At 39.2% G+C, this 22,549-nt stretch overlaps 1 protein-coding gene across 1 annotated transcript in view; it reads left to right on the top strand.

Moving 5' to 3' along the window:
• PLEKHA8 (pleckstrin homology domain containing A8) overlaps positions 1–22,549 on the top strand; it is a 69,004-nt gene that overhangs the window by 28,817 nt on the left and 17,638 nt on the right. The window contains exons 5-12 of the mRNA XM_040259704.1: positions 4,593–4,751; positions 5,780–5,820; positions 7,581–7,738; positions 10,254–10,410; positions 10,770–10,855; positions 14,352–14,410; positions 14,781–14,911; positions 15,560–15,630. Of these exons, the coding sequence (XP_040115638.1) occupies positions 4,593–4,751; positions 5,780–5,820; positions 7,581–7,738; positions 10,254–10,410; positions 10,770–10,855; positions 14,352–14,410; positions 14,781–14,911; positions 15,560–15,630 (862 nt within the window). The remainder of the gene's footprint in view (positions 1–4,592; positions 4,752–5,779; positions 5,821–7,580; positions 7,739–10,253; positions 10,411–10,769; positions 10,856–14,351; positions 14,411–14,780; positions 14,912–15,559; positions 15,631–22,549) is intronic.

Genomic DNA, 22,549 nt, shown 5'->3' with positions numbered 1-22,549 from the left:
GAGAGGTCTCTGCTCTGCTCTCAAAGAAGCTATCTGAGAAATAGTGCCTACAAAAATGAAGAATCTGCAGATTATAATTAATAGTTTTAAATTACTTAGGTAATATAGCACTATGCTACTAATAGTATATGTGCTCTAAGTTTTTCTAATAAAAGTGTTTTAGCTCACTTTCATTCACTCTTTGGGGTGAGGGGAGCTCTCTTACTAATTCAGTGTGTTACGTACAAGACACCTGTGCTGCGGGAGGGCAGCAGGAGGGCCACCAAAACATTTCAGTTCTGCTTTTGGGATGTTAGAACCTAGAGCAGTGATTCTCCAGCCAGAGCAGTTTGCCCCTCAGGAGACATTGGGCCATGTCTAAGACAGCTTTGGTTATCACTACTGAGGGAGTGCTGTTGGCATCTAAGGGAGAGAGGTCAGATGGCCAGATGCTGCTTGATATCTGGAAGGGACAGGAGAACCACTCCCCCTCCATCTCCTCCCCCAGTAATTAGCCAGCCCCAAATGCCAGTGGAGCCAAGGAAGAGAAGCCCTGGTCTAGAAAGAAAGGAGAAAGTGAATGCAGCAACTTTTAATTCAGAAGTGTTTATAGTAAGTGTTTAATTCAAAAGTGTTTGTATTAGTAGTAAGTGTTTATAGTAAGTGCCTCGGAAACTTGCTAATGAAACTGTGGCTATGGTATTGTGATTTATTGTTGTTGTTCAGTTGCTAAGTCATATCTGACTCTTTGCGATCCCATGGTCTGCAGCCTGCCAAGCTCCTCAGTCCTTCAGTATCTCCTGGAGTTTGCTCAAATTCATGTCCATTGAGTTGGTGACACTATCTCACCATCTCATCCTCTGCCACTTCATTTTCCTTTTACCTTTAATCTTTCCCATCATAAGGGTCTTTTCCAGTGAGTCAGCTCTTTTACATCAGGTGGCCAAAGTATTTGAGCTTCAGCATCAGCCCTTCCAATGAATATTTAGAGTTGATTTCCTTTGAGATTAACTGGTTTGACATCCTCCTTGCAATCCAAGGGGCTCTCAAGAGTCTTCTCCAGCACCACAATTTGAAGGCATCAATTCTGATGCCTTCAGCTTTCTTTATGGTCCAACTTTCACATCTGTACATGACTACTGAAAAAACCATAGCTTTGACTATATGGACCTTTGTTGGCAAAGTGACGTCTCTGCTTTGTTATACACAGTCTAGGTTTGTCATAGCTTTCCTTCCAAAGAGCAAGTGTCTTTGAATTTCATGGCTGCAGTCACCATCCACATTGATTTTGGAGCCCAAAAAAGACAGTTTGTCATTACTTCCACGTTTCCCCTTCTGTTTGTCATGAGGTGATAGGACTGGATGCCATGATGTTCATTTATGAATGTTGAATCTTAAGCAAGCTTTTTCACTCTTCTCTTTCACCCTCATCAAGAGGCTCTTTAGTTTCTCTTCACTTTCTGCTGTTAGAGTGGTATCATCTGCATATCTGAGGTTGTTGATATTTGAGCTGGCAGTCTTGATTCCAGCTTGGATTCTTCCATCTTGGCATTTCACATGATGTACTCTGTGTAGAAGTTAAATAAGCAGGATGACAATATACAGTCTTTGTCTTAATCCTTTCCCAATTTGGAACCAGTTCTAACTGTTGTTTCTTGACCTGCATACAGGTTTCTCAGGACAGGTAAGGTGGTTTGGTATTCCCATCTCATTTTTCAGTTTGTTGTACATAGTCAAAGGCTTTAGTATAGTGAAGCAGAAGTAGATGTTTTTCTGGAATTCCCTTGCTTTTCTCTGTGATCCATTGAATGTTAGCAATTTGGTCTCTGGTTCCTCTGCCATTTCTGAACCCAGCTTGTACATCTGGAAGTGCTCGGTTCTTGTACTGCTGAAGCCTCTCTTGAAGGATTTTTAATATAACCTTACTAGCATGTGAAATGGACACAACTGTATGGTAGTTTGAACATTCTTTGGCATTGCTTTTCTTTAGGAGTAGAATGAAAACTGACTTGTGGCTCAGTTGATGAATCCACCTGCAATGCAGGAGACCTGGGTTTGGTCCCTGGGTTGGGAAGATCCCCTGGAGGAGGGCCTGGCAACCCACTCCAGTTTTCTTGTCTGGAGAATCCTCATGAACAGCAGAGCCTGGTGAGCTACAGTCCATGGGGTGGCAAAGAGTTAGACATGACTGAACAACTAAGCACCGCACATAGCCACTGCTGAATCTTCCAAATTTGCTGATATATTGAGTGTAGTAGCGCTTTCACAGCATCATCTTTTAGGAATTAAAATAGCTCAGCTGAAATTCCATCACCTCCACCAGCTTTGTTCGTAGTAATGCTTCTCAAGGCCCACTTGACCCCACACTTTAGGATGTCTGGCTCTAGGTGAGTGACCGTACCTTCGTGGTTATCCAAGTTATTAAGATCTTTTTTATACAGTTCATCTGTGTATTCTTGCCACCTCTTCTTAATCTCTTCTGCTTCTGTTAGGTCCTTACTGTTTCTGTCCTTTATTGTGTCCATCCTTGCATGAAATGTTCCCTTGATATCTCCAATTTTCTTGAAGACATATTTGTCTTTCCTGGGTCTCCTGCATTGGCAGGTGGATTCTCTGCTACTGAGTCAACAGGGAAGCCCTATTGTGGTTTATAATAAGAAATGTATGTTTGGTCTTAAGTTTTTGGCACAGACTTCTTAAAGTAACCATTGGAATTTCCTGTGCTGCAAGTGATCAAGATGTCTTTTGTTATGTTAATAAGGCAACTTTTGAACAGTGCCTAAAGATGGAGGTTCTTGTTGACGGTAGACCCTACGAAGTAGGGCTGCAACTTTCTCCCCTCCCAGGAGGTGAGAGGGACTGAAGATTGACCTCAGTCACCCTTGGCCAATGATTTAATCAGTCGTGCCCATTTAATGAAACTTCAAAGCATGGGGTTTAGAAAGCTCTTGAGTTGGTAAATAGTGTTGACTGGGGAGAGTGGCACACTCAAGGGAGCATGGAAGCTCCAAGCCTGTTCCCACATGCCTTGTCTTGTGCATCTCTTCCATCTTGCTGTTCCTGAGTTATACCCTTGTATAATAAACCAGTGATCTAGTCAGTAAAATGTTTTTCTTAGTTCTGTGAGCTGCTCGGGTAAAGTAGTTAAACACAAGGAGGGGGTTGTTGGAATCTTCAGTCTGTAGTAGGTCAGTCAGTAGCACAAGTGACATCCTGAACTTGCCGTTGGTGTCTGAAGTGGGGGTAGGAAGCAATCTTGTAGGACTGAGCATGTAACCTGTGAGACCTGACACTATTTCAGGTAAATTATGTGGAACTGGAGGACACCTGGCTGGTGTCCAAGAATTTCTTGGTGGTGTGGGAAAAAAAATCACACGTTGTAATTGGTATCTGAATCATAGTGGTTCATAACCATTAACATCTCACTTGTTAGAAATAATAAATTTAAAAAATATAGGGGCCATGGTTAAAGAACAAAATTCAACTGAGTAAAATTTAAAGATCTTACTGGCTTTATTCAGCAGTTCATGAATTGAGCAGCATCCAGTCCATCCAGCAGCTAGAAAGGAGCTGTGAAGAGCTGTACCAGGCTAGAGATTTCTGTGGACCAAAGTGAGCAGGAACAAGGAAGTTATAGTGGCTATTTCCTAAATGGTTAAAGCAAGGTTACTTTTCTTATATGGAGCAAAGGAAAGTCTTGGAGCCAGGTCAGTAACTTGCGCTGAGCAGGCAGGCACTGATTGGTTGACCTAGACCTGCCTTTTCTGGGAGGCCCAGCATAGAAATGTGGCTACATTTCTGGTTTGCTGATGTGAGGCTTAGCATGAGTGACTCCATTTTGGGCCAAATCTGATAGCTTTAACATCACTAAGATGTGGTTTCCATACTCTCTAATCTAGGGGTGGCCTGTTTTCTGAACAACTTATTAGTATCAATATCCAGTATCACCCTGAGAAAGTGAAATGATTTGGAGAAAAAAATGATTTGATGCTCTAAAGAATTCCAGTTGCAAAAACCTATTAGACTTATCTGTGAAAGTGAAAGTGAAGTCGCTCAGTTGTGTCCGACTCTTTGCGACCCCATGGACTGTAGCCTACCAGGCTCCTCCCTCCATGGGATTCTCTAGGCAAGAATACTGGAATGGGTTGCCCTAGACTTATCTGTACTGAAAGCCAAAAAGCCCATTCTGAAAGCAAACAGTGTGATATTTGGTTTCTAATGCTTCTGTTCTGGAAGCTCGTTTTTTACTCAGAAAGTGTTTCTCCATTGATCCCACTGGTCATCAATCCATGTGACTCTGTTTGGTGTCTGCCATCCCTTATAGACTAGAAACTCCATGTGGGCTCAGTGCCGGACATATTGCTGTCATAGAGAAGTTGTTGCCTTCAGCTGGAGTGGTGGGTGAGCATGAAGGGCAGGCTAAGGGTAAGGCTTGTGTATGGATAATAGATAAATTAGACTTGTTTAGTCCTTTTCTTTTATAACTGGTACAGCAAAATAGATGGGATTGTTATTATTGTCATTTTGTGGATAAAACCTCTAATACTATTCCATGATTGAGCTCTTTCCTTTTTGGCAAAGTAAAGGCATTTTCCATTCTGGTTGTTTCATAGGAGGGAATTGATGTGGGAACTCTGCTGAAATCAACCTGTAACACTTTTCTCAAGACTTTGGAAGAATGCATGCAGATTGCAAACGCAGCCTTCACTTCTGAGCTGCTCTACCGCACGCCTCCAGGGTCACCTCAGCTGGCCATGCTTAAGTCCAGCAAGGTAACAGACCAGCTCAACTTGGCTGCCGCAGGGCCTAATGGGAAGTTAAGACATTGGCAGACTGAGCTGCTATATAAGGAAGGCAACTGATGAGTTCCCTTTGGCAACTGCAGCGGACTTTGCTTTCTGGGCACTTTTATATCTGCCCTCAGTCCCTCATATCCCCTCAGGTACTGTTGGCAGTTTTACCACCAACTCTCTCTCTCTGATACAGCTGGCCTCTTTTCTCCAGCCGGCTTGTCCAGTGAGTCTTGTAGAGACTGGTGGTAACCTTGTAACTAACTGCCTTCTGCCTACTCTTCCAGGCAGTCTACAGTACTTCTATTCATGCAGTGTAAATTGGACCACCTAAAACTTTTGGTGATTCCCTCATTACCTACAGGTTAAAGTCAGAATGTCGTAGCTGCTTCCCACATCACCAACCTTTTTTTCTTTTGTCATAACCGGGTTTAAACCTGTTAACTGCTTATAGCTCCTGCACTTCTTTGGGCCATTTCTCAGTACCAAGAATGCCCTTCTCACATGTCTTTCCCTGGTTAGCTTTTACTCATCTTTCAAAATTTAATCTCTTTCCCTGAATCCCTTAGTTGGGCTAAGAGTTCTTCCTCTACACATACCCCTGTTTTAGCCTCAGTCTGTATTGAAATTACCTTGAGGGCAAGAACTCTATACTGTGAACCTTTATATTTCCAGTGTTTGGTAAAATGCTGTATCATAGTTTGGTGTTTAATAATATTGTAATGAGTGTAATTGTAATTACAAGAAAGCCAAGCATTTGAATATGGTATTTAAGTCCTTCAAGAGACCATTTTTCTTTTTCTTGGAAATTTGAGTACCCTTATTTGAATAACTATGAAAGTCTGGTTGGGTTCAATGACTCCTTTCTTTTGGCGGGACCTAAAATGATTCCTCTTGAGTAGGGTGGTGTGTTATGATCATATTTACTACTCTCATATGGGATAAAACTCTAAATATATTCTGTTGGGAGTTTTAACATGTGAACTTTCTTTTCTTTGCTTCTTTTAAAGATGAAACATCCTATTGTACCGATTCATAATTCATTGGAAAGGTACAGTAACAGTTTCTGTTTTTTATTCTAAAAATATAAAAATAAGGATATCGGTATTCCATGTGGTGGTTTTTCTCGTGGGTTGAGATGATACCAAGGGAAACAGTGTCTCTGATTTTCCTCTTTTGGGTGAGCCTGAAGCAATGCAAACTTCATTCAACACTGACTACTAGTAAAGAGGTTTGTGTTTCCCCAGGATATGGATCTCATGCATCTTGTCTAGTAACTTTTCATCTCTTTGGTGCCTCAGTGTTGGAACCTCCTCTCTTGTGGAGGAGCTGAGCATTGATTTAAGTGTGCTTCCTGGTAGCTCAGATGGTAAAGCATCTGCCTACAATGCGGGAGACCCTGGGTCAGGAAGATCCCCTGGAGAAGGAAATGGCAGCCCACTACAGTATTCATGCCTGGAAAATCCCATGGACTGAGAAGCCTGGTGGGGTCCATGGCGTCGTAAAAAGTTGGACATGACTGTGCAACTTCACTTCACTTATCAGAAAAAAACAGTGCTATTTTGTTTAAAAATAAAGATAGCTTTACAGGTTGGAAAAAGGATGTAATATAAAAATCTGAATTATTGGAAAAAAGTACATATTTACACAGTTGTGTTCCAGTTATTAAATAAGGTCTTTACTTGGTTATTATTTCGTATAAGCATTTCCATATTTTGACATAGTCTGTGTATCTGTCTTTTCAAGTTATAATGTAATATTTCATCTCTTTATATACTGTTTGCTTCTTTAGTACAAAGATTGTTCCTCACTTTGGTTAACAATTTTCTCTTGACCTAAATATCTCTACAAGAAACATTTTGTAGATTTTTTTTCTTTTGAAGTATTTCATCAATATATACTCATATTTTTAATTACTGAGTTGAAATATAGTGTCTTTTTTACAAAACAAATGGTTTTTCTGGAATCACCACATAGCTTGGACCTTTTCCCTTTATTCTTTTTTTCCCCCTTTAATTTTATTAGTGTAATACTGGCAAGAATACTGAAGTGGATAGCCATTCCCTTCTCCAGGGGATCTTGCTAACCCAGGAGTCAAACCCTGGTTTCCTGCTTACAGGCAAATTCTTTACCATCTGAGCCACCAGGGAAGCCCCCTAGAAGAAAGTGTCTCTGTTCTAATTTGGCTGAGTTTAGTTATTTATAAGGTATTATGATTGTCCCTTAAACACAATCAGCTATTTCACTTGCATGTTGAATAGCCTTTTCTGTTACCCTGAAGAGCAGCAGAGTCTCAGGATGTATTGTGTCTTCCCAAGTTTTTCCTGTCTTCCTGGACCACAACTTGTGGCTTCTAGTCAGTTAATTGCTAGGCAAACAAATGGAAATAGTCAGTGATTTGAGACCTGAGAATAGAAAACACCTCCCAGGGAGAAGCTGAGGAAAGTGAGAAAAGTGTTAAATGTGGTACCTGTAGAAAAGTTGTTTGAAAACCAAAGAGCTGTCAGTGAATATTTCCTGTTGCTGGTGGGGAGCAGGAAGTTTGAGTAAGCTTAGGGTGCATAAAGAGCCATTCATGGTTTCTGAACTTCAGCCTAGATTCAGGCCTGCTCCCAAACTCAGGAAGATACCTGTCTTGGAAGCAGGAGGGTGGGGTGAGAGATTTGGCTTGATTTAACAATTCTATTTTTTAATCAGTGTTAAAAGAAGTTGGTAATTGTGAACCCTTTCTTCCAAGCCTCAGAATAAGATCATCTGTGCAGTCTATTTATGACCAAGTAATTGGACTTTTTTCCTTTTAAAAAATTTTAGGCAAATGGAGTTAAACAGTTGTGAAAATGGATCTTTAAATATGGAAATAAATGATGATGAAGAAATCCTAGTGAGAAACAAGAGCTCCTTATGTTTGAAACCTGCGGAGACAGATTGCAGCATATCAAGTGAAGAAAATACAGATGATAATATAACAGGTAAAAACAAAAAAGATGTGAAGCAAACTATTGACTAAAAGGATCGTGGGGGGTTGATTCATAATCCATGATGTGATCCTTGATAGGGACTGACCTCAAGACAGTGTGCCAGGTAACCGCTCCTGAGGCAGGTGTTGGTTAGATAACACGGATCGCATGACACATTCTGCCATCCCGTCTGACCCCCATCTTGCAAAAGCAGAACGAAGAGGGATTTTCACACTCATTGTTCTTAGCTGTGATGTTCATGGGCTTCAGTGAGCTGTAGCTGTCTGTGCTGACTTTTTTTTAGAGAATGTGAGTGTTAGAGCCTTCTCAGAATTTTAGTCCTTTGAACATAGACTATGATGTGAAACTTAAGGGTCTGCAACATTATGGCAATTCAGTTTTCCATACTCCGGATTTCTGATGAGGCCTGAGGATGACAGAATTCACCAGCCACCATCAGATTTTCACCTGGCCTTTTCTGTGTTCATCAAACCAAATTTCAAATTTAAATAATAACCTGTAGTTGAAAATGCTGCCCTTTTGGATTTACTAATTTCATTGTCTCTAATCACTAAAACCAACTTCAGATTAGTCCATGACAGCCGTCTTAGAGCTTTTAATTGTGTCATAGTAAGTATTAAATAGTTTGCAAATACAATTTTTTAGGAAGTTTTCTCCTCATCTCCTCTGGTGAGTAGGGGGAAGAAAAGATGCATCTTTATAGCTGTTAACCTGCACCTAGCAATCCATACATCACCGAAGTCTTATCCCTTGAGTAAATAATAAAGACAGGAGAATTTCAGTTAAGACAGTACTCTTGTTTATCTGACCCAGTAATTTTCTTCTAGGCATCTGTCCTCAGGGAATAGTCGATCTGAAGACAGGTATCTGTGGACAGGGATGACCTTTATGACGTTACAGTCACTTCTCATCATTCATGGTAGTTGTGTTCTATACCGTTACTGCAGACCCTGAACTAGCAAATATTGAACCGTTGCTCCTAGGGGGAACACATGGTTAGGTTCTTGAAAGCTTCCCAGGCTACACTAGTGGGAAAGAACCCATCTACCAGTGCAGGAGACATAAGAGGCGCGGGCTTGATCCCTGGGTCAGGAAGATCCCCTGCAGGAGGACATGGCAACCCTCTCCAGTATTCTTGCCTGGAGAATCCCATAGACAGAGGAGCCTCAGGGGCTACAGTCTATAGTATCGCAAAGAGTCGGACATGAAAAGACTCAGCACACACGCACATGTATAAAAGACATAACTAAGAAAGCTCTACTGTATAGCACAAGGAATCTACTCAGTACTCTGTAATGGCCTATGCTGCTGCTAAGTCACTTCAGTCGTGTCCAACTCTGTGCAACCACATAGACAGCAGCCCACCAGGCTCCCCCGTTCCTGGGATTCTCCAGGCAAAAACACTGGAGTGGGTTGCCATTTCCTTCTCTAGTGCATGAAAGTGAAAAGTGAAAGGGAAGTCACTCAGTTGTGTCTGACTCTTAGCGACCCCATAGACTGCAGCCTACGAGGCTCCTCCATCCATGGGATTTTCCAGGCAAGAGTACTGGAGTGGGGTGCCATTGCCTATATGGGAAGAGAATCTTAAAAAGAATGGATATATGTATATATAACTGATTCACTTTGCTTGTGTGCCTGAAACTAACACAACATTGTCAATCAACTATACTCCAATAAAAATCTAAAAAAGAAAAGAAAAAAATATCCCTCCTCCCAAAGGGGGTTAAAAAAGACTGTGTTTATATTGTTGACTCATTAACATTGAACCCACAGCATAGCGCTATAACTCATGCCTGAACAAAGCTTATCTTATATAAGCTTACATATTAAATAACGTGTTTTTTCCATAAGGCACATCACAGCCTTCTTACGCTTAGAACACTAGAAAGCACTACCCTTGGAGGGCCTTTTAAACAGCAAAATCAACAATGAAATGCACACAAATGCAAAAAACATGGCACTAAATAAACACATTTGTGTACCGTATGAAAGGTTAAACAAAAAGGCAATATCACCTTGTTTAGCCTCAGTTGGGAACAAGTGTGTGAGGTAACTCAATTTTTTTTTTTTTACCACTCTGCACATATCTAGAATGACTGCAAGAATGCCATAAGCATTGATTTTAGTATTACAAATAAACTTCAACAGGCAAGCAAATCTGCAAAGATAGAAAACACTAATAATGAGGCTCAACTCTATTTATAATAATAAAATTTTAGAAACCACCTAAATGCCCTCCACATAAGCATGATGCAATATATATGATCGTTAAAATCATGTTTTAAATTGTACTGAGTGATAATGAAAATATTTATATCAGTGAAAAGAAGCTGGATGAAAATCTACATATATTTAAACCCAAATTCATGTGGGATATGTAATATTTCACTCATTGATTTTTCTTTGTTTACACTTTTCTGTGTTAGAAATGTTCAACAGTGAATATGTATATATATTAATCTTTGTAATAAATAAAGGTTACTAATAGGTATCTTCTGCTATGCAGTCCAAGGTGAGATGATGAAGGAAGATGGAGAGGAAAGCCTGGGAAATCATGACAGCAACTTGGCACAGCCTGAACTGCACTCCACAAGCAGCTCTCCAGAATCCCACTGGGAAGACCAAGAAGTCATCCCAACTTTCTTTAGTACTATGAACACCAGGTATTCTCTACTCTTTCAAATCACTGACACTTGGATACCAGTCTTCTCCAGAATAGAGATTGTGGCGTACCATGTGTCTGCTTTATTGTTCACCTTGTCTGAAGCAATGGATAAGAAGGAATTGGATTGCAAGAATATATGCTGTCAATAAGTTTTAGCTTGCTTTGGTGAATTATCTTTGGAAAGTGATTTTATTAGACCATGTTTTAATAGGAAAACAATCACTGGGTCATGTTTGTGAATAAGGCTAAATGATTTATTCTCAGAGGGGCAGCTGTTTTCATGACCACCTCTGAACTGCAGAGCATGCTAATGTTGTATTTTTAATCTTTTCTCCTTTGTATCACTAAATTGTTTAGCTTTAGTGACATTGAACTTCTGGAAGACAGCGGCATTCCCACAGAAGCATTCTTAGCATCATGTTATGCTGTGGTTCCAGTATTAGGTAAGACTGCTAGATTTGCCTTAAATTCATTAGTCTCTGGAATCTGTTTCAGTGAAGTTATTTTGTAGTAGAAATACACTGAACTATGTGTACAGTTAGATGACCCTTCTTACCTACCTCTTCATATCACCAGCCACATACAGTTAAAACTGTGTGACCTTAAGCATTATCACATATTTTCATTTCATTTCTAATTATGATTAATAATGATCCCAGAGGTGTGTAATGAAAAAAGGGAATTCTGCTTTCTAGAAATCATATTTAAGAGCAAAAGTGAAAGTATTAGTAGTTGAGGAACAGATCTTCAAATCCGCTAGTAGTATGAAAATGGACATGAGTTTGAACAAACTCTGGGAGGTAGTGGAGGACAGAGGAGCCTAGCACGCTATAGTCCACGGGGTCCCAAAGAGTCAGACACAGCTTAGCAAGTGAACACCACCACCACTATGAAAAAGCATTTTACCACCTAAAATGTTTTCAGATTAAAAAACATTACACATATAACTTTAAATTCCATTGACTTTTTATAGAGCCAGTAATACCAGGAATTGCTAATGTGTTAAAGTTTGCTGTAGAATCCATTTAACTATGTATCTCTTTTTTAAGTCAAGGTTTATTTTGCATAGAACTTAACTGTTACAATTTAATGAATTTTAACAAACCCATCTACTGGTGTAATCCACTCCTCTATCAAAACAGAATATGCTTTCATTATCCCAGAATGTCCCCTATTCCAGTCAGTCCCCAGACTGTCACCGCGCCCAAGGCAACCGTACTGCTTTCTGTCACTGTAGATTAGTTTTATATGTTCTAAGATTTCAAGTAAATGGAATCATGTTATGTACTCTTGCCTTACACTCTCAATGTAAAGTTTTCCTCTTTGTTGTTACGTTTATGAGGAACTCATTCCTTTTTATTGCTGAATAGTATTCTATTAAGGGAGTATACCCCAATTTGTTTATTCAGTCTTCTACTGACAGACATTTGGATAATTTTCTTATTTGGGGCTTTGTTATTGTTGTTTAGTCTCTTAAGTCATATCCGACTCTTTTATGAACCCAGGGACTGTGGCCTGCCAGACTCCTCTGGCCATGGAATTTCCCAGGCAGTAAAACTGGAGTGGGTTGCCATTTCCTTCTCTAGGGGATCTTTCTGATCCAGGGATCAAACCCATGTTTTCTGCATTGACAGGTAGATTCTTAACCACTGAGCCACCAGAGAAGCCCCTGTTTGGGGCTATTATAAGTGAAATTGCTCTTAATATTTTTGTGTCTGTGGGCACATGTTTTCACTTTTCTTAATAACTTACAGTGAATTGCTGATTCTTAGGGTTTATACCTCTAATTTCGTAGAGTGGTTGTACTGTTGTACACTTCTAACAGTAATGTATGAGTATTCTGGTTGCTTCACATCCTCACTAGCACTTGATGGTGTCAGTATTTTTGGTTTTAGCCATTCCTGTGAGTGTTCAGTGGTATCTTGCTGTTGCTTTAATTTTTATTTCCCTGATGACTAATGATGTTGAGCACTTTTTCATATATCAACCATTACTATCTCTTCCTTCTTGAAGTCTGTTCATGTCTTTAATTTATTTTTAAAATTTGGTTAGTTTGCTTTTTATTATTGAGTTGAAAGAGTTCTTTGTGTGTTCTGAATAATGTTTAATTGTAGACATTCTCATTATGAATATTTCCCCCCAGACTATGGCTTGCTTGCTTCTTTTTTTAATGATGCCTTTTGAAGAGTGGAGTTTTAAATTTTCATTAAATCGATTTATTTTATTTCTTTTATAGTTAGTACTTGCAGTATCCTAAGAAATCTTTGCTTATCCCCAGGGTCATGAAAATACTCTTCTGTGTTGTCTTCTACAGTCTTTATTTTTTACGTTTACATCTATGATCCATCCTGAAATTAGTTTTCTATGTGGTGTGAGGTAAGGGTTGAGATTCCTTTTTTCTTTTCCTTTACCTTGTTGTTCAAGAACCATTTTTTTGTTGTTGTAAAGGCATCTTTTCCCTTTTACGTTACTTGGCAGTTTTTTGAATATCAGTTGACCCCATAAGTGTGGTTCTGTTTCAGTAATCTGTTTTTCTTTACCCTAGAATTATAGTATCTTAATTACTGTGCCTCAGTTGTAAGGCTTGAAATCAGATAATGTAACTCATCTTCTTCAAGATGTTTGGCAATTCTAGGTCCTTTGAATGTCCATATGAATTTTAGCTTTTCAATTTCTATTAAAAAGTCTGTTGGGATTCAGTTCAATCTGTAACCAGTTACTAGGAAATTGATATCTCAGACAACATTGAGTCTTCTATGAATGTGTCTTCTGTGAATGTGCCGTATCTCTCCATTTACTTAGGTCTTTATTTTCACAGCAAGGTTTTGCATAGTGTAAAGGTCTTACACGTCTTTTGGAGCCACCCAGCTAGCTTAGTCAGTAGGGCATGAGACTCCTACCCATCTTTTGTTATGAGTAGATTTTAAAATTTTATGTTTCTTTATGCTATCAGAAGAAGTATATCATTTTCCAATTGTTTATTAATAGTGTACAGATACAGTTGACTTGTATATTGAGTAGTTTTTTATAATCATGAATGAGTTTTACAAAATGTCTTTTCTGTGTTTTTTGAAATTATCGTTTTTTCTTGTACTTAATGTAATAAATTACATTGTTTGGATGAATTTAAGCCTGCTATCTTGCTGTTTCTACCATCTTGGCTACTTATTTTGTATTTGTCTCATATATTTTTCTTTGTGTACTCCTTTCTTGATTTCTAGCCAATTAGTCAGTTGTTTTTTAATATTCGATTTTACTTCCTCTTTTAGCTTTTTAGCTACTTTTGTTCCTGCCTTTCTTTTGGATGAGTCAAGTATTTTAGAATTTTATTACATTTTGTCTTTTTAGCTATACTCTCTGTGTGTTTTTTTCTTTTAATTTGCTCATCCAACAAAAATATTTAAGCTACTATATATAATTTAAAATTTTCTAGCAGGCATATTAAATCTGTAAAGCAAAACAGATAAAGCTAATTTTAACAATGTATTTTATCTAACTTGGTATATACAGTGTATCATCTGAACTTGGACTCAGTATAAAAGAATCATTAATGAGCCTCTTTTTCGATACTAAGTCTTTGAAGTCTGGTACGTTTATACTTACTGCACATTTCAGTTTGGAATAGGTACATTGATTGCCAGGTGTTCAATAGCCACATATCTACCGGCTACCATATTGGACAGTGCAGCCCTAAGGATTACAATATACATTCTCAATTTAAGATTATCCTCACGTGCCCATAAGGCCTCATTGTAGTTACTCACTCAAGAGCAGTATAGTAGAAAGAAGTCATGACAGTGTCCCAGAAATCTTTGAAGCTTATGTTTCAAAGAAAATGATTTAAAAGCAAAAAATGAAAGTTGGGGATGTTATCCATTAAGTTTATTTTCCACTTGAGAAAATTGTTTTTTCAATGATATTCTCAATTTTTTCTTCTAGACAAACTTGGCCCTACGGTGTTTGCTCCTGTTAAGATGGATCTAGTTGGAAATATTAAAGTGAGTATACTAGCTTGTCTCTGAAGACTTTATTTGGAGGGAGTAGTTGCATGAAATCGTATTCAAAAACAAATGGTTGTTGAGTTTATACTCAGGATAAAAAGCATAGGCCAGCTGTAAGAGCCTTTCTCACAGGAAAAAAAAAAAAAACTTTAAAAACAGTACCTTAAAACCCTCAAACTAACTATTTAAATCTGGCTTAAACCCAATAAGAATTCTCAAATAAAACAGATTACTTGGAAAACATAAAAAGAAGGTAATAGAGGCTTAATTTATTTTAATTTCTTAGAGGCCTGCTTAACAAACTTATGTAAAGAGACTTGCTTGATAGCTTTAGCACTTTTAACTTATGTCTCTGCTTTTCCTGCAGAAAGTAAACCAGAAGTATATCACAAACAAAGAAGAGTTTACCACACTCCAGAAGATTGTGCTACACGAAGTGGAGGCCGATGTAGCCCAGGTTAGGAACTCAGCTACGGAAGCCCTCCTGTGGCTGAAGAGGTGAGGTGGCCAGGGTGGGGCAGCAGGTGAAATCTAGTCAAGTTGAAATGTTACCTGCAATAAAATTGTTAGGTGAAGGAGGCTACTTCTAAGTGAAGGCTGTAACTCAGTTGTACAGAAGGCCTGATGAATAGAACGCCAACTTTTTGTTTTTTCTTCTATCTTGGTAGTGATGAAACATTGTTCATATTAATAGAATATATAAGATAGGAATCATAAACAACAGTAAAGCTGATTCATTTGTCTTTAAGTCAGTGGATCACAATTTGTAGCAGCATCAGAATCACCTGGAGGGCTTATTGAAAAAAACAGAGATTGCCCCATCCAAAACCCACAGTTTCTGATTCCGCAAGTCTGGAGTGGGGCCCTGAAATTTGCATTACTGACTAGTTTCCAGGTGATGCTGAAGCTGCTGGTCTTGGGACCACATTTTGAAAACCGCTGTTTATATATTTCAGATAAGAATGATCTAGAGCAAGCTAAAAGGAAATCACAGGGAAGAAACAGAAAGGACAGCCATGTGACTTGATCTGTTTATTGCTGTGCCCAAGATACTGTTGAAAAAGAAGCTTAAGTCTGCCATTTTTTCATACCCATTCAATATAAGTGAACTTTGGAAATAATATTTCCTCCTCTTTTTTGTTTTAGAGGTCTCAAATTTTTGAAAGGATTTTTGACTGAAGTGAAAAATGGAGAAAAGGACATCCAGACAGCCCTGAGTAAGTGTTCTTTACATTTTGATTGATTAATTGAAGCAGATGTGGAATGGAGACCCCTGGAGGAGGAGACAGGGTATGCTTTTCAAGATTTGATTTTGTTTCTTTTCTGTTTCATTATTATTGTTTCTTATGTGCTTTGTTAAAAAAGAACCTATGAGATAGTGACCTGCTAATTTACATCTAATTTATTAAAAATCAGTTTCTCTTAAAGAAGTGCTAAATTAATAGAGAACTATCTTTTAATAGGAAAACCTAATATTTTAAAGAAGTCAGTTCTTAAAGAAATCCTTATGGGTCATGAGCCCTACATAATTTTCCCAGGCTTCCCTGCCTGGAAACTTGCTGATATTTCTATAACATTGTATAAAAAATTTAGGTAACTTAATCCTAACATCAATCTGTTTTTACAGGTCAAGCTATAGAAATTCTGAAAGATTAAAAGACTTGTTAAGACCACAAAGGATCTGGAGCAGGGTCAATTTGGGGTTGCTGTCTCCAGGGTCTTCATTTTTCCCACAAAAGGTCTTCTCCACCGTCCCTGAGCTACCTGCATTTTGGGGCTTCTCATTTATCCTTGAATTTCGAAGACAGTATCAATTATATTGTCCACTGTGTATCCTGATTTCAGTACTAAAAGTATATTCACCATGACAATTAGGACCTCCTAACCAGTATCTACCAAGTTTTATGACTTTGTGGAGTGATTAAGATCATGGACTTTCTGGATAGTGTTGTGCCCTTAGGCAATTTACTTAACTTTTCTGTGCCTCAGTTTCCTCATCTATAAAATAGGAATGATGATTTGATTTCCCTAATAAGATTATTGTAAAGATTAAGTAGGTTTCAGTTCGGTCGCTCAGTCCTGTCCAACTCTTTGCGACCCCATGAATCGCAGCACGCCAGGCCTCCCTGTCCATTACCAATCCCGGTTCACTCAGATTCACGTCCATCAAGTCCGTGATGCCATCCAGCCATCTCATCCTCTGTCGTCCCCTTCTCCTCCTGCCCCCAATCCCTCCCATCATCAGAGTCATTTCCAATGAGTCAACTCTTCACATGAGGTGGCCAAAGTACTGGAGTTTCAGCTTTAGCATCACTCCTTCCAAAGAAATCCCAGGGCTGATCTCCTTCAGAATGGACTGGTTGGATCTCCTTGCAGTCCAAGGGACTCTCAAGAGTCTTCTCCAACACCACAGTTCAAAAGCATCAATTCTTCGGCACTCAGCCTTCTTCACAGTCCAACTCTCACATCCATACATGACCACTGGAAAAACCGTAGCCTTGACTAGACCGACCTTAGTCGGCAAAGTAATATCTCTGCTTTGAATATGCTATCTAGGTTGGTCATAACTTTTCTTCCAAGGAGTAAGCGTCTTTCAATTTCATGGCTGCAGTCACCATCTGCAGTGATTTTGGAGCCCAAAAAAATAAAGTCTGACACTGTTTCCACTGTTTCCCCATCTATTTCCCATGAAGTGATGGGAGCAGATGCCACGATCTTTGTTTCTGAATGTTGAGCTTTAAGCCAACTTTTTCACTCTCCACTTTCACTTCATCAAGAGGCTTTTTAGTTCCTCTTCACTTTCTGCCATACGGGTGGTGTCATCTGCATATCTGAGGTTCTTGTTATTTCTCCCGGCAATCTTGATTCCAGCTTGTGCTTCTTCCAGTCCAGCGTTTCTCATGATGTACTCTGCATATAAGTTAAATAAGCAGGGTGACAATATACAGCCTTGATGTACTCCTTTTCCTATTTGAAACCAGTCTGGTGTTCCACGTCCAGTTCTGACTGTTGCTTCCTGACCTGCATATAGGTTTCTCAAGAGGCAGTCAGGTGGTCTGGTGTTCCTATCTCTTTCAGAATTTTCCACAGTTTATTGTGATCCACACAGTCAAAGGCTTTGGCATAGTCAATAAAGCAGAAATAGATGTTTTTCTGGCACTCTCTTGCTTTTTCCATGATCCAGCGGATATTGGCAAGTTGATCTCTGGTTCCTCAGCCTTTTCTAAAACCAGCTTGAACATCAGGGAGTTCACAGTTCACGTATTGCTGAAGCCTGGCTTGGAGAATTTTGAACATTGCTTTACTAGCATGTGAGATGAGTGCAATTGTGCGGTAGTTTGAGCATCCTTTGGCATTGCCTTTCTTTGGAATTGGAATGAAAACTGACCTTTTCCAGTCCTGTGGCCACTGCTGCGTTTTCCAAATTTGCTGGCATATTAACTGCAGCACTTTCACCGCATCATCTTTCAGGATTTGAAACAGCTCAACTGGAATTCCATCACCTCCACTAGCTTTGTTCATAGTGATGCTTTCTAAGGCCCACTTGACTTCACATTCCAAGATGTCTGTCTCTAGATGAGTGATCACATCATCATGATTATCTTGGTCGTGAAGATCTTTTTTGTACAGTTCTTCTGTGTATTCTTGCCACCTCTTCTTAATATCTTCTACTTCTGTTAGGTCCAGACCATTTCTGTCCTTTATCGAGCCCATCTTTGCATGAAATGTTCCCTTGGTATCTCTAATTTTCTTGAAGAGAACTCTAGTCTTCCCCTTCTGTTGTTTTCCTCTATTTCTTTGCATTGATTGCTGAAGAAGGCTTTCTTATCTCTTCTTGCTATTCTTTGGAACTCTGCATTCAGATGCTTATATCTTTCCTTTTCTCCTTTGCTTTTCACTTCTCTTCTTTTCACAGCTATTTGTAAGGCCTCCCCAGACAGCCATTTTGCTTTTTTGCATTTCTTTTCCATGGGGATGGTCTTGATCCCTGTCTTTTACAGTGTCACAAACGTCAGTCCATAGTTCATCTGGCACTCTATTTCTAAGTAGGTTTATGCATGTGAAAAGATTAGAAATTTGGCATGTAGTAAGTACTTGAAAGTGAAAGTGAAGTCACTCAGTCCTGTCCAACTCTTTGTGACCCCGTGGACTGTAACCCACCAGGCTCCTCCATCCATGGGATTTTCTAGGCAAGAGTACTGGAGTGGGCTGCCATTTTCTTCTCCAGGGGATCTTCCCAACCCAGGGATCGAACCTGGGTCTCCAGCATTGCAGACAGGTACTTTACCATCTGAGCCATCAGGGATGCCCAGTAAACACTTTCAGAGGTTGATTCTATTGCTGTTTATATTCTCATCATCATGACATATGCACAGTTAATAACCCACCAGAAAATGGGGCTTACTTGTCCCAAATCAGAAATGGAAAGTTTACAAAGCTCAGTTGCTAAGCCCGAAATTTCTCTCCAGACTGACTTCTTAGTATGAAAATTTCACACTGGAAGGAAGATGCCACCACCTCCACCTGCAAGAAGATGCAGATGATACGGGATTCAGCACTGGGTGCCTGGTGATGCACTCTGCTTGTCACAGAATGCTACTGCTTTGTAATTGTCACACTGCTGTGTGAGGGGAAGTGCGGGATGCTGATCTCATTGCCCCTCTGCTGGAGCTAGGATAGAGGAGAACCCAGCTGCTTACCTTGGAAATCGAGAGGAAGTTGAAGATATACCATTTCTGCCTTACCCCATCCCTATTTTTCCCCTACCTTTTACTTTATCTGGAGACTGGGCCCAGAGATGTTGACTTTGTGAAGAGAGAGGAGACTTGAAGGGTAAATGCTGCTTGAAAGCCAAAATAATCACAGCCAGTCTCAGCTTTTCCTTCTTTCTCTTCCTTGCTGGACTACTTTTAGTGCAAAGGAAAGGGGGACTGTAAACTTGAGATTTTCATCCTGATTCTTAGGATTATTTCAGAGGTTTTCATGATTTAAATCATCTTTGCTTACAGGGATTCCTAGTTTCCTGCTGCTGTTCAACGTGGAGGGAGAAAGCTCCCCTAACCACCCCCTCCCCTCTGAACACAGATACAACAAGCTTTGTACAAACAAATAGAGCTTTATAAGAAATGTTACACATTAACTACTCAGAACCAATAGGCTCCCTGATGCATATTTCTTCCAGACTAATGGCTTCTTTTTTTTTCATTTTGAAATAATAGCCTTTATAAGTTGAACTTTGTCTAAAATGAGGTGGTTTGGGTATGTAGGTTAAAGAGTGGGTATGTGTAATTTATATGACATATATAAGCAAATTAGCTTACATTTTTTCATTCTAAAATTGAATTTGAGTTATTATAATAACAGCTACCATTTATAGAGCACTTAGTGTTGGCATGACACAAGGTTCTCCATAAACATCTTATTTAATCTGAGTACTCCCCTTTTACAGTGATAAACTAAACTTTAGAGAAGATAAGTACTTTCCCTAGGGTTTCAGATCCAGATCAGTGGATCTCAGAGTGATCCAAGAACGGCAGCATCTGAAAACTTATTAGAATTGCAGACTACTGGGTCCCACCTTATACCTGCTGACTCAGAAACTCCTGAGATGGGACCCAACAGTGCATGTGATCCCAAGTCATTTAAGTGATTCTAATCCATGCTACAATTTGAAACCCATTCATCCAGAGCTGGAATGTTGAAGCTCATGTGTGGCTAGGCTACATTTGGTTATTTGGGAATTTTGACTGCCTCTAAATGATTGTTAAATAAGCAGGAATAAAAGTACTGAAATTAGTTACCCATAGTATCAGTTAACTTTGCCTCCTTTTCATGATAATGGACTGGTTATCCAATGCCTGAACATTTTTCCTAACCTAGGAACAGCAGGACAATTAGTGGGGATAAATTAAGGGTAAACCTTGATGACACTCCCAAATTTGAAATCCATTGCTTAAGACAGGTTTTGAGGTAAATGCTCATAAAACTTGCATGGTCTTAATGGCTTATGATATGTAAAAGTTGGAAATGACAAAATGAAAGTAGTGACATCTATCAACTTTCTGGAAAATGCATGTATAGTCATTGTATTGCTGCAGTTCTGTGACCTAGAATGAGTTTTCAGCATCTAGAAGGAGGCCATCAGCTTTACACTGCCTCCTTTTGCATTTGAGCCATCTCTTAGATCTCCCATAATGATGATCAGAGTGGAATGTTTCGGGTGGTCTCATGGCAAGAGCTGTTCTGAACTCCAGTGTCCTCTGATATTCTCTAGAGATCATTCTAAGGAAAGAGTTGGGTACACAAAGCCAATGTGTTTAATGATCCACCTTGTAGCTGAGCCCCTCCATTCACAGATGCCACATCAAAAAGGGGCTTCAGAAAGCATCCTTGTAAGTGGAAGGAAGAAAAGTTGCCGTGCCATTTCATGCACCATTGTACTAAATGTTATGTGCTCTGCACTACTCCCTCAGCAGGGTAGTGTATTGCCACATCCCTCACCTCCGAATTTCATAAATGTCAGATAAACATTAACCTAACCAAGATCTCTAGCACAGAATAGGAAAAAAAAAATAAAGGATACTCAGGTACACAGTTAATATAAAAGGCTTTCACAAATAAGGAGAGCTGTATGAGAGAGAGAAAATCAGAACTTGTAATTAGATATTTGACATCAAATCATAACTTGATCTAACTGTTCTGAAAGTATGGGACATGTGAATGAAGTCATACCCTCTTCAGAACTATTCACAGCATGTGCTCTAATGGCAGAACTGGCTTACAGTACAAGTTTTCACCTCCATGGTGCCTGAAGGTAACAGAGGAAATCTCTGGGTACTTGTTTCATCTCTGTCAACAGGTTATTGAGTTAGCTTTTCTCCACACTATTCATTTTGCCTGAAACTTAGTCAATGTAAAGAATTTGGGGGGTTTTCCTAGTAGTAGGTCTTTTGGTGTGTGTGTTCAATTGTGTTCAACTCCTTGCAACCTTGTGGCCTGTAGCCGGCCAGGCTTCTCTGTCCCTGGAATCTTCCAGGTGAGAACACTGGAGCAGGTTGCCCTTTCCTACTTCAGGACGTCTTTCCAACCCAGGGATCGAACCGTGACTCCTGTGTCTTCTTGGCCAGCGGATTCTTTACTGCTGTGCCACCTGGAAAGCCCATTTAAATTATATCAAATATTTATCATTTGGCCAAATATATAAACACAATTCCACCTACTACCTCATGACCCCATTACTTCCAGAGAAGATCTTCATCCAGAATTTGTAGTTTATTATTATATAATAAATGTTTTTATACATTTACTATATATGTGTCCATAAACAGTATCTATAATATATTCCATGTTTTAAACTCATATACATGGTGTCACATTATACACACTATTCCTTTTTCACTCGGTATATTCAGATTTATTTACTGCGTACTCACTTTCAAACCTTTCTTTGTTCATGATTCTTGTCTGAGGACTTCCTGATTTAGCTCATTTGCAGAACTGAGATAATTCGTGTTTCCTGAGCTCAGTGAATGATTGATTCCACGCTTCCTGCCTTTACTTGTCTGCTTCTCAAGCTCTCTCTTAAAACGTGGATTTGTATTTCTCCTTTGTCCAATCCAAAGTAACTTTGTACCTTAGTAGTTATAGATTTACAATAAACACTCTCATGCATTCTGCTTCTGGACAGAATAGCTGTCCATCAGCAGTAATGGAAAGGTTGTTGGTACTCAGATGCTGTAATAGGTTGAGGCATCATTTCTAAATACTTCGTAGAAAGGTTTTAAAAAAAATCAGATCAGCGTTGTTTCCATAAATAGAATAAGTTTCCGATTATTTTCAAGATAGGGCTGGGAAAAGGCACATTTTTCATTTTCATTATTTTGTTTTATCACAAAGAATAAACATCAGTTTTGTCAGAATGCTTTAATGTGACAGGAGTGCCCTAAGTTCTCATTGCTTTTAGTTTTGTGACCTTGGGCAGGTAACTCTCTCTCTGAGTCTTCTGGTTTTTTTCATCCATAAAAAGAAAAGAATTGGGCAAGGTGATTGTCAGTGCTTCCTACTCAGAAATTTTGATTCGGTTTCTAAGGAACTGACACATTTAAAAGAACTGGAAGAAGGGAATCATTTATGTCT

The sequence above is a fragment of the Oryx dammah genome, unplaced genomic scaffold, assembly GCF_014754425.2.
Source record: "Oryx dammah isolate SB20612 unplaced genomic scaffold, SCBI_Odam_1.1 HiC_scaffold_18, whole genome shotgun sequence".
Classification (NCBI taxonomy): domain Eukaryota; kingdom Metazoa; phylum Chordata; class Mammalia; order Artiodactyla; family Bovidae; genus Oryx; species Oryx dammah.
This window is presented reverse-complemented; position numbering and strand designations above follow the sequence as displayed.